This window comes from Lepeophtheirus salmonis, chromosome 14, assembly GCF_016086655.4.
Source record: "Lepeophtheirus salmonis chromosome 14, UVic_Lsal_1.4, whole genome shotgun sequence".
Classification (NCBI taxonomy): Eukaryota; Metazoa; Arthropoda; class Copepoda; order Siphonostomatoida; family Caligidae; genus Lepeophtheirus; species Lepeophtheirus salmonis.
This window is the reverse complement of record NC_052144.2, coordinates 3,825,509-3,838,825: the sequence shown is the minus strand read 5'-3', so window position 1 is coordinate 3,838,825 and position 13,317 is coordinate 3,825,509. Positions and strand designations below refer to the sequence as shown.

The 13,317-nt window shown below is 29.3% G+C and overlaps 1 protein-coding gene across 1 annotated transcript in view; it reads left to right on the top strand.

The window, feature by feature from the left end:
* LOC121129044 (1-phosphatidylinositol 4,5-bisphosphate phosphodiesterase classes I and II-like) overlaps positions 1 to 13,317 on the top strand; it is a 169,658-nt gene that overhangs the window by 89,773 nt on the left and 66,568 nt on the right. The window contains 1 exon segment of the mRNA XM_040724710.2: positions 11,449 to 11,582. Coding sequence (XP_040580644.1) covers positions 11,449 to 11,582 — 134 coding nt within the window.

The window sequence follows — 13,317 nt, the reverse complement described above, 5'->3', positions numbered from 1 at the left end:
GCTGCCCCTGTATAAAGAGAGTCTTAGCTGGTTCCTCAAGAAAAGATTCGGTTGTGACGAAAAAATCTTTGCACTTTCAATCTATAACTTTATCAAAATGATAAATTAAAAAATAACAAATATGATGTCCTGGCTACTCTAATCATATTTAGACCCCCCAACCCCGGGCAGCAATGATAGCTTCCTTGCAGATACGGAAGGCCTTGCACCCATTGCAGATGTAGTCCTCCGACATGGCATCCCTATTCTGGTTGACGGTGTCTTTGAGGTTGTTGATATTTGGGTGACGGACGTTACATGCCTTGCACTCAACATACACCCAAAAAGTAAAGTGCAATAGGTTGGCATCTGGTGAGTATGGGGGCACCATTTTCTTTGGACAGAAAGGCAAGTTGACCTACAATCCCTTCTGGGCCTTTTTGGACGTGTGTGCTGGTGCACAATTATGGCAATATGATAATCTCGTTGGGTTTCTTGCCAGTGTCCAAAAGTGCACGGACCGAATTTCGTTGGTCTCGTTCAAATGGTATTTCTTCGCCTTCTAAGACACTTAGAAAGATCTAGTTTTTTTTGTTTATTTTTAGTATTTGACTGGAACAATTTTAACATATTTATAAAAATTTTGATTTATGTAGCAAAAACTAAGTGTATATATATGTTTTATATAGATGAACGATGACTTATTATTTTGGCTTGTTGAGTATAAACTCACGGTTCACAAACTCCTCCCTTTTTTTTCAAGAAATGGTTCTTTAACGTATTTTGAAAAAATGTTATGGCAATATTGGTTTTTCTTAGTTTAGTGGTTTGAACCTGCTACATCACTGATATCTACCTACCTATTTGTCTTTATAGGTATTTATCTATTATTTAAAACCATATTTTGGGTACAACGCCAATCAAACAAAATACCAAATATTTGATTTATATTAAATGTATTAATCCATCTTTTCATTTGTCAATAGGTATTTTTACCTTGGAGCTGGCATACATAATAAATATATGTGTGTTGTATATTATATAACTATGAATTGTAGGGTAGACTAGGTAAATTTGCAAAAGTTATTTTTTTTTAGAATATAAATATAATCAATACATCATGGGGACCCAAAACTTGCAAAATCATAACTAAATTACGGAAAACTATATTTTTATAGAATAAAGAATAGACCACTCAAAACCAATTTATTATATGTATAAATAATATAATTAGCTATACTTTCAATATGTTTCATTTCACAACAAATAACAGATTTGACAGTCTTCAAAGATAATTAAAATAATGGGCTGACAGGAACCTTTTATTAAAAATCTTCGACTAGACTTTGTGGCAGAGATGTCAATAAAAATATATTTGATAATGTAGTTGAAATTTGTATTTGAATGCTACTCCATGTTTTGGCTCCCCAGTTTTTAAATATAAATATATTTATTCTCAAAATGTATATGATATTTTCAAAATATAATAGGGATATTTGTGGCAAGGCATAATTAATTTTTGACAACTTTTCTTTAAGATATTGCACAACAACTAATTTAAAAGTAATTTTTTGTGGGAGCGAGTTGTTTATAATATTATAGTGAGTTTTTTTTGTTATATCTTATAACATTTAAGCTACTTTTCCATCTGGGGATTTAATTTGATTAGAACTTAAAATTGAAAAGAAATTTGAGATATTGTAATGTTTGGTAGAAAGGGATAGTTGCAAAATTTGTTGGCAATTTTCCTTGTATTATGTATTCGAATAACAAATAATCAAAATTTAGAGTGTAGGGGAAAGATTCTTTATTCATGAAGTCTGTATATTCATGCCGTACTGCCTAAAAACTCGAATATGGGTGGAACCCATATTCTGAGGCTTCTGTTGGTGAAGAATGGGGTACATTTCACATCCTTCCCCCTCCTTATTTCAATATCACATATTAGTTTTTGATTTTTTGATTAAATTTTTTGGAAAAAAAATTCGAAAATACACAGATTCACAAAAAGTTAAATTGTTTGAAAAAAAAAAATCCAAAACCAAAGCTATTTTTAACAAATTACATTTTTTGGAAAAAAAAATTGAAAAATCCACAACTTTTCAAAAATAAAAATAAAAAAGAAATAGATAAAAATTCAAAAATTCAAATTCAAATGTTAAATTTTTATACAAAAGTTCAAAAATCTATAGCTATTCGCAGAAAATTAAATTTTTGGTGGGGGGAAAAAAATTGAAAAATTAAATTAAATTTCAAATATTAAAATTTCTAGTTAAACACAAAAATGACTTAATTCCCACCCCTGTGGATACACTCTGATCAAGCAGTTTTGTTAGCCAAGTTTGCGTTCTGAAGGAGTTCTTTTTTAAGAGTTAATTTTTCTGATTTATAATATTGATCATTGATTTACTTGCTATATTAATCGTAGATCTAACTATTTATTCCTCAAAAATAGTTATAAAGTCTATTTCCTTAATTTCTAAGATACTTTTGCAATCCTCCCTGGCTAAAGGGACAGTGACGACATCTGACTTATATATATATGGAAAAATACTGATTAGTATAGTCTTTCATTTGATAGTGACATTTGTATTAAATGTTGACCTGACAAAGTCAAACCAGCTTCAAGTAATTGAGTCAAAAATCAAACATGTAACAACTATTCCCTGTCTCCCTTACATATAAAATATTTACAGTGAATCAATATAAAAACAATATTGAATAAAAAGTAAGAGAAGGAGATGATCCCAATTTATTTTTTACTTTGTAATTTATGCTTACAGCCCAATATTTCGTATACATGTTCTAATTAGTTATAGTCTTTGTATTCAAATTTGTGTTAATAGTTCAGATACCTTTGAATTTTAGTTATAATTTGATATCCGAAATACCCTTTCATATAAAATAAAAATTTTATTCTTTTATTGTGACGATCCATTTTGGATATTGAGTAATTCAAGTGCAATGAGCGACCCATCATAATGGTTAAAAATAATAATTTGTCGATCGAAATTGACGACTGTTGGTAGAACAAGGGTGTCTGCAGGATTCTATTTGAAGAGGGGGGGGTCTTGGTTTTTTTTTTTTTAAAGAAATCCAAAAACCAAATTAAAAAAAAAGTTATAAATATTAAATTTTTTGTAAAAAAATTACAAAACTTAATTTTTTCTTTTTAAAAATTCTAAATATTAAATTTATGGAAAATAATGTCAAAAATCCATTTTTTTTCACAAAAAATAAATTTCAATTATAATTTTTTTTGAAAAAAAATTTCAAAAATTAAATTTTTAGGAGAAAAATTTAAAAATCCATATCTATTCACCCAAAAAAAATTGATTCTTTTTTTAAATTTTATAGTAAAAATAAATTCCTTCTTGTTTTGGGGGGAGGGGGTTGATACAGCCACTCCCGAAGCCCCTGTAGAAGAATATAAATGTAATCAAGAGTGGAAAATAATTTTAGCTTACTTGTGTGTTCACTGATGTAATTACACTTAAAAGCTACTTCATAAATCTTCAAAGATATGTAATACAAAAAAGTAATCGGAAATTTTTATCTGTTTTTAGCTTTTTACCTACCTAAATATTTATAAAAAGCCACTAATTTCGTGTGATATATTTCACTGTTTCGTTTTTGGGTTAATATTTTTATTCCCAGTATTTTTAATTTGAAAACTGGAAATCTTAGGCCCCATAAAATATAATACAAACTTTTAATATTTGAATTTTTTTCTTTTAAATCCCAAAAACCAAGCACCCCCATTTAAAAAATATATATATGTATATATATAGGGGTGACCATAAGTTTTAAACCTTTTTAAATTTTAAATCGTAGAGAAAAACACTCTTACAAAATATTCAATATAACTGACTCTTTTATCGAGTACCTCTCATAGACTTGATTGAAATGCTTCGCATGCTGCATCTGAATGGAAGAAGGGAGAACTTCCAAATTTAAATATTGACGAGTTTTTTCCTTCGACTCGAGATAACCCTGCGCAAAGTAATCGAGAGGGTTAAGATCTGAACTCGAATGGGTCCACTTAGATTTGTCCCAAAAAGGAATATTTGCTTTAAGCCACTATTGGCATTGAACTCTGGTATGTATTGGATCTCAATCTTCTTGAAAGGTCCCCTTAATCGTTTTAGATGAATTGTCTTTAAACTACAGAAGGACCAAAGGCTTCCAACCCTATGAAATGTGGTCACCCGTCTTCATACAGAGGCTCTATGCTATCTTTCGGACTTCAAACAGACTTTACAAACGACCCTCGTATATATTCAAAAAAATAGGGTCATAGAGAAAGAAATACAACAACAGATTTAATACAGATTTCTTCCTCTTGTGAACGCAAGACTTCGTGGATCCGAATGAAAGAAACACATCATCGTTTAAAAAATGTTACTGTGGGGTTAGAGTTTTGATTCATCACATTTTGTTTTATCTTTGTCACATCTAGATTTGCTTGTATTTCACCATGAAAATAAATGATATGTTTTATTTAGGTGAATATATTTCATTTAATAATAGCTGACGAAATAAACACTAAATGGAATTCTGCATGATCAAACAAGTTGGTTTTAATCAATAAATATTCCTCCCTTGAGTGTGAATATGCAAATATACATATCTATATGACTTGATAAGATTAAGATATACTTAGAAATTGAAGTATTTCTTATAATTCTGTGTTGATTCTTTCTGATGTCACTATTTTTCAATAAAAACAGATTACTTCATTTATAAGTGTGGATCATAGGGACTGTTTGATGTACCTACAAGAATTGCATTATTTTCTTGTGATATAAACATTACATTGAGCATGTATTTTTCTCATATCATAATGTTTTCACTTATAATATATATTGAGTTTTGCTCCTATACTAGCACCGTGCATCTGCCTTAAACTGTATCTGGAAATAAATCAATACATCGAGATGACAGAGGGATTTCGATCGGCAGTTCGGCATGGTAAGGCTGTAGTAGATTAAAATCTTCATTCTGCAACAATAAACGTGAGCTATTACAAATGGTAGAACCAAAGATACATTAACCAGTTATTTTAAAAACGCAGAGGGCGCCACTACAGAAAAATCACAGTCGGATTAAGTAGCTTTACCATATGATTTTTTTTTTTTCAAACTAGCTCATTATTGAATATTTTATTATTTCGTAACTCATTACTTATATTTTTCGACCTAACCGAGTCTCTCTGGTTGATTTGAGGAATATTTGAATATATCGGAGTTAAACTAAAGTCTTATATCTATTAATTGGCCGAATTTTATCATAGTATTAATGTCAACAGCAAGATACATTATTTAGTATTAATAAGTATGCGTTGTTGTGTTTGTTATGACGATGTTATGAAATTTGATGCGCTATCTAGTCAGACAAATATACTGAACAAATAAATATTCATGAAAAGTATGACGATTGCGGGTCATAAAGGGTTTTAATTTTTTTCCTAGATAAATTGCAGTTATTCCGTCTATATCCAAGCAGGTAAGTTAATTTTTGTATCATTACAAATTACAGCTAAAATTTCATAATAGTTATTTATTAAAAAAAATAAAAAATCATGATTTTTTATTATCATGCCTACATGGACACTTTTGGATACGTTTGCCATGACATATGAATTTTTATTAAGATAATAGCTGCTCCATTGGTGGTAACAGAAGGTGAGAGTTACTTCAAGCTTAATTTCTTTTTATTTATTTTGTTTGGGATATCTTGCTTTGACTTACAAACTACGGTTTAGGTACGAATTAAACTCGTATGTCGAGGTATTACCGTATATCATGTTATCTCTGTCTGTAAAACTGTATTACCTATAATTTCAACGTCAGCTAGAGGAATGAAGTTTTCTTTCATCAACAGAGTCAAACCGAGTTGACTATGACTATAATCAAGGCACCAATAGTCAATAAGTCCTTTTGAAATAAACTAATGACCCCGGATTAGTGACTCCTTTGTCCTTACAAACAATATTTTTCTTTTTTCTTCTTTTTCTGATCTATAGCTGAGATACAAGACTAACCACTCAAGTAAAAGTTCGAAACTATAATATGAAAACATAAAAAGGTTACAAATATATTATGCAAAATAATCTCCAATTGGCCTAATTATCAAAAACGAACCTGTGCAGTCACGACCCAGTATATCCATTTGAAGTTGAGTGAAAAAAATAACGACCCTCGGTGTGAAAAGAATCGAGTAACAAAGTCGACGCATAGTTAGCACAATTTTACACAACTAAAAATAGGAATATATAAGTTTTAAAATTTGGTTGGGCTTAGTCATACAGCGTACCCCTTTTCAAAGACCCATAACAGGGAGTAGACGTTTTACAAGTGCCATATTAAGGAGGAAAACAATTCTAAATAATAAAAATTATTCGTCATTAATAATCCCAATTAATATGCAAATGAAATTTGTCAAAAATCATGTGCCATAAAAAAATACTTAATTTAATCAGGGATAATTGAATGAAAAATTGCAAAATAATTAGTTTGTTTGCAATCGCAAAAATGTGTGGGTTGAATGCATAAATTTATAGTATACATACACAATTAAGCTGAATGCATAGAAAATGCAAAATTAATACGTGTTTAAGATAAATAAATAACATTGTCCATACATCCATCTTAAAAAGGAAACAAAGTCCTCTAAAGTTTTGTTCAACTCTACAATGTCACAACGCCAATGAATATGAAATTATTTTATACCTTTTATATATACGTATCAGCAAGTTGCGACGATATAACTTCCTTTTTACCAAAAGACAATGAAACAAGTTTTAAAAATGTTTAATTTTTGATTCATAATGATAGTACACACTTAAAGTAAAAGTTTTAAAAATCATATCCGATATGTGACGTTCCCATTTCCCATACACTGAATAAACCAAACGTCGGTATACTTTAATACCCGAATATTTTTCAATTTATTTTTGTTTCTCTTTAAATAACTTTTCATTTTGAGGATATAGAGGAATTGATATTTTTATACTCTTGTAGTTATTGTCTTTGGGTTGTTGGAGAATCCGGCAAAGGTGTACCATATATATATCCGGTTCCAATTACTCGATTTGAACAAATCATACAAAATTAAAATTCTTGTATGCCACCATATCTGATGGTACCAATTTAAAGCATCATTATTTGTAAAGTTATTGGCGTTTAAAGAATTTTCCAAATTTCCGAATATGAAAATGAATTTGAAAAATTGCTTTTTGTATATAAATAATTTCAGTAATTAAATTATTTCTATAAATCTCAGGAGCTAAAATGTAATAAGTTTAATTTTATGATATATTCTGTCAAACAATTTTTTGGAAATATTTATTTTCGGCGGCAAACACTAAATTTTGACACACCATAACGGGACTGCTCCTTTCTGTAAGAAAACATGTTATCTCTAGGGAAAGTATCACTTAACATACATTTGCCTAACCTATCATTTTTGAAGTCACTCTGAAATACACTTACATACGAGGGGACATACAAAAGTATTTAAAATTTATTTTCCAACAGCATTTTTATGTGAAGCTTTTCTAACTACTTAATTAAAACTTCTTTGTGACACTATTTTGTGCTCACAGCTTTCTCAATCCCAAATTTTTAGATAGTATACAATATAGCAAACTTTTTGAAATACTTTAAATGTCTGCTAGCTCGTACACTTTCAGCTTTGTAGATTTTCTTTGCAATTTCTGTAATCGTCACCTTATTTGGTCGACCAGTCCGATGCTCGTCTCGGCAGCTCCTACGGTCTCGTTTAAATTCAGATAGCCAGAGTAGAATACAGTTCAGCTTTTATATTGGCTGGGCTGTGGTCTTTGAAATAAAAGTATTATATCACATAATGAGGACCAAATTTCTCCATTTTTCATAAATTCACTGACAGCGTTCACTATTGATAGCTGTGAAATAAATACTTAAAATGTGCGCCTTCAAACTTGAAATATATGCTTTATAGAATGTGTACTTTCTAATACAATGATTTTTTAAACAATTACCGTCATGTCTTAGTCAGGCCGGGTACTTTTTGGACCGCTCTCGTATATTGATTGCAACATTTTTTGGTTTTGACTCAATTAATCGAAATTGATTTGACTTATACACACCAAAATTTAGCAGTACACGACTGTGATGCGAATATATATTCAAAGTGTCAAAGGAAGTTCATATATAAATAATCATTGAGTACAGATCCAAAATATTAACATCAAATTCATCATACTATATTAGAAGGGCATCTTTTAGATGATATTGCTATTAAAAATCCAGGAACTTTATATAATGCAATATGTCTTTCTACTACCAATAGTTCATCATAAAGAATAATTCAAATGTTAAAGATGTGGCTAGGCATATATTTAAAGCTATAAAATGGATTTAAGAGGAAGAAGAAATAGTTGTAAATTTTTTTTATAAGTTATAGAAGAAAATGCCTATTTTTCTTGTCCTGAAAATACTTTTTGTCAATGTGATTTGTAATGATGAACTTGAGATTCCAAAACGGCATACGAGATCCTTCGATCTTCACGAGGTAGTCCTTCACAATCGTGCCCTAGATTGTGCAAAATACTTAAGTTAATTGTAGTGAATAATATGAAATTTTGACTAACCTTATGTATAAAGCAAAAACAAATTGATAACAATTTCAAAAATGAAGAGCTGTTCATTTCAGACAAACATTCATACCCCACTCAAGCTGTAGAAAGATCAGTTACAAATTTGTCATTAAAATATTATAAGTACGTGACAAGAGATGGTTATATATTTGAAAAACTTGCATCAAGGAAGCTTATATCTTAGTTAGAGGCCATAAATGACTATGCTTTTAAATTAATGATGTTTAGCGTATTTAGAAAAATAATACTATTTTAAATGTTTATCTTTTTCAATAACAAAGAATCGTTTATTTAAAAAAAAAATATTGTTATATATGTATGTATATTTTATTGAAATTAAAGGTACTTCAAAATAAAGTGTCACTTACACTAATGAGCTATTGTTATTCGTCATATTAGCAAAATATATAGGAATAATTAGTTTACTTGGATTTTTTCTCATGAAAAGGTCTGTCGTCTGGGATGGTTTTACCATGAGCGGAACCTTAGATAAAGATAAAATGTTGGCCTGTGTATTTTATGAATAAAAGTGAAGCCTAGGGCAAGTGTGGCAGATCCCCTCATAAAACCAGCACTGACTGTGGTAATTGTTGTTGAAAAAGCACTAAAAAATCTTTTCTTAAATTAAATACGGATACTACTATATAAAGTCAGAAAAATACTCGTTTTCGTATTAATTCGGACTAAAAACCTTTATGCCTCTCGATTCTATTTTTTGCTCAAACAAATGATATTTTATAAGAATCTACTTATGAATATAATTTGCAATAACTCATAAAAATATATCTAATCTTTGGGTATCGAATATTTTTGATATAATAAAAGTTAGCATTTAAGGACAAATTGTGTCACCAGTTAAAAAAAATATTATCTAGAGCTGAAATTTAGCATACAGTTTTTCAACAGTCCATATCAACTATTTATAACTACCAATTAATCGATTTCCAAAAATTGGCTTATAACATATTTTTGGCCTTCTGTAATATTGTAGCATTTTCAGATTTATGTACATACTACCGGTAGTACCCGGCATTGCCCGGATCACACGAACTACTCAATGCTTAAATGAATATATTCTCAGCTCAAGAATGGAAGAAAAAAAAAAAAGAAGTTAGGTTGACTTATGAGTACTTTAATCCTTAGTACGCTCACTAACAAAAACAAACAAAATTTATTTCAACATACCAACGTTTATATTTTATTCAAATCTTAGTATATACTGTAAATGCATATGAATTATGATATACATCAGAGAGCAAAAAAAAACAAAACTTTGTTTTATGCGCATGCACTAAATTATTATTTCATATAGCAAAAATATGTATATGATGTACATCAGTGTGCACTATTAAAAGTCTACACATTCAATGCTGTATGCACACACCTACATTTTTTTCTAATACGACTACATCATTATTTCTTATATCAAAAACATATTTATGATATACATCATTCATACTGACAAATGAAACTGCCTTTATTAATATAAAAGATATACCAGGTCTTATAAATTTTCTAATTCTGAATTAAATTATCATTGAAATTTCTTAATGTTATTTATTTTATTATGTTCGTACTCGTGTTTAACACGTATGTTGACAATATCACCAATTTCGCATCGTTATTTTATTTTTGGCAAATAAAAGATTAGATGTATTTTGGTCTGCTCTTCGTTTTTCCCACCGAAATTAATGTTTCCATTCCCGGGGAAATATTTTTGAAATTATGTTAGTAAATAATGAATATTTAAGTATTTCCTTTTTTGTTTTAAGAAGAAATAATAAATTGGAAGCTAGTCTTACACAAATATTCTCAATTATCATTTTTTTAGTATCACTAATGGTGGGTGGGTTGTTTTGTAGAGGCTGCGGGTACTGCTTTTTGTAATTCCGTGATCTAATCCGATTTATAAAAAAATATTAAATAGAAAGTGATAAATAAATTAATATTTGGTATATTATATAGGGTAGGGATCGTATATCCAGAAAATTTAAGGATAATATATATTAAAGTTTATTTCCCAAAATAATGGGAAATTAAAAAATCTTTTGCTCTAACATAGTGAAGTCAATCACTCAAACCAATTACCTCCAGCTTCAACTACAGCCTCCAACCTGGCTCCTAACCTGGCACAGGCCTTGTTGAGGAACTTTGGTCACTTCCTCGAGAATGGAAGACCGCATGGAGTCAGCATGCGGAATGTGTATGTTTATTAGACTCTTTCTTCAAGACACATAGTAGTCCAAAGGATTCAGATCCGGCAAGCTAGGGACACACATTTTATTTCTCTAAATCATAAAACTCTTGCAAATGTTGGTTTTTCTTGAATACATCCAGTTCCAATTACCCGATTTGGACAAAGTGTACCTCTTTAAAATTCTACACAGCGTTTGTATTCGTGGAAAATCTCGAGAATTTTATATTTCTTCTTATGCAGTATTCTTTGCTAAGATACTGAGCTCTCAGCTTGTTCCTGATTTAAAATCATCACCCCCTTATATAATTAAATGAAACTTAAATAATTAAATGCAGGACTTTATGTGAATTTCTTGTATGTGTAAAATCCGAAAAATCCCGGGAAAACGGTATCACGAGAGATAAACTCTTGCACATATAAATAGTGTATATACTCGTATATGAAGTAGACACTCATCAAAAATAATGAAGAAGAAGTCTACTCTTTTTATAATAAGGATGAAATGGGTGACATAAATTTTTTATCCCCTAAAAAGAATTACATATAATAATTTATACGTCTTTAAAAAAATAAATTAAATAAAATGTATTCGTTTATAATGTTATTTTTCCTTGTTTGTTCCATTCTGTAGAGATGGTATGATGAGCTCCTCAAAGTAACGTCAAACTTCCTAGGCTCCAATTTTTCTCCACTTAAATCCCTCAAAAAAATCCACATGCTTATAACTCTAACTCCAAATACTGATGGGAAAATACCCATTAAAACGTAAGTGATATATTTAGTCATTTTATGTGGGTTAGCACTAAAGATGTAAATAAAAACTATCTCCCGGCGTGTGTAAAATAATTAGAAAAAATATTGGGCAATTTCCATATGTTTGTAGTTTTACAAATAAAAGAAGGGGAAAAAACGTAATAACTATCTAATATAACATTTGTAGTTATGACCTCATGCTGCCTCCTTATTTTGTTTTAAATGCCGGTTGTGCATATTTTTTACTAGTCACAAGCTTAACACTACTTTTAAAACAAATATTTTTTCACTTTTTTATTGGTTGTAAGCTGAGCAATGATAGGATAGGGACAGCTAACAGGATAAAATAAATCATCACATTCCTCTAGGACAGTGGTCGGTTAACTTTTTTTAAAGTTATCTCAAAAGAACTTGTAGTAAATTTAATTTACCACAAAACTAGTCGAGGGGCGTCAGCAGGATTATATATAAAATATTATTAGTGTTTTTTTTTGTTTTTGGGGTGAGGGGCTTGGTTTTGTTCATAGCTATTCACAAAAAAAAAATGGAAAAATTTAAAAATTAATTTTTTGGAAAAAAATTTCAAGCGTTAAATTTCATATATTAAATTTTCTGAAACAAAATTTCAAAAATTCATAGTTATTAATTAAATTTTTTGGAAAAAAAATTCTAAAATCTCATAAATTAAATTTCAAATATTTATTCAATTTAATCGAAAAAAATTTCAAAAATCCATAGCTATTTATATAAAATTACATTTTAATCACTAATTTAGGTCAAAAAAAATTATACTAACCAAAGAAATTCCGAATAAATACTACAACCCTTCACTGATGCACCTGTAGTGGCATTTTGATAATTTGATTTAACACAAGGAAGTAGTAGTCCCATTAACCCCTCCCCCCAATATTTTCTAAACTACCCCATTTGGGGTATTTACCCTGTTCCCCCAACCCTACTACAGTATATCCAGCCTACCAACTGATGTTGTTATATCATTATTTTACATGCACCGGGATGTAGTTTTATTTACGACTCCAGTTACCAAATCTATCTTGCGTGTACACCTTATGTGTTTATTGACAATTTATTTCTAAGAATTTTTCATATTATAATTCTCAATTCCCAACCACTTTCCTTTTAAAAATATTGAGATTTGCTTGGTTTTTGAATTTTTTTTTTAATAACCATAGTTATTCATAGAAAATTCTATATTTTGGATAAAATTTTTGAAAAATCCATAGGATTATCAAAGTAGTCATTTTTTCAGAAATATTTAAAAAATCCACAGCTGTTCAAAAAATTCAAAAATAAAATTTTTCCGAAAAAAATTTCAAATATAATATTATTTCGAAAAAAAAATTCAAAAATCCATAATTATTCAAAAAAGAATAATTTTTTTTGCCAAAAAATTTGAAAAATTAAATTTTTTGGAATCAAAAATTGCAAAAAATTAAATTAAATTTAAAATATTATTCTTTTTTTTAAAATAATTTAATATTAAATTTTTTAGTAAAAAGGTAATATACCTTAATTTGGGGATTGGGGCTCCAGTCCACCCCTTGCGGACAAAATTTTGGAAGCACCAAAAATATTAAACTTTCCTTTTCTCTGTTTTTGTTCAGATTTGAAGATAATAATATGCAAAGATCTTAGATAGTACTGACGTGTAGATGCATGTTATGTTGTATGTGGCAACCCATCTTTTATTGATCCTGACTTTTTTTAATGCTGATTCATTCTGTAT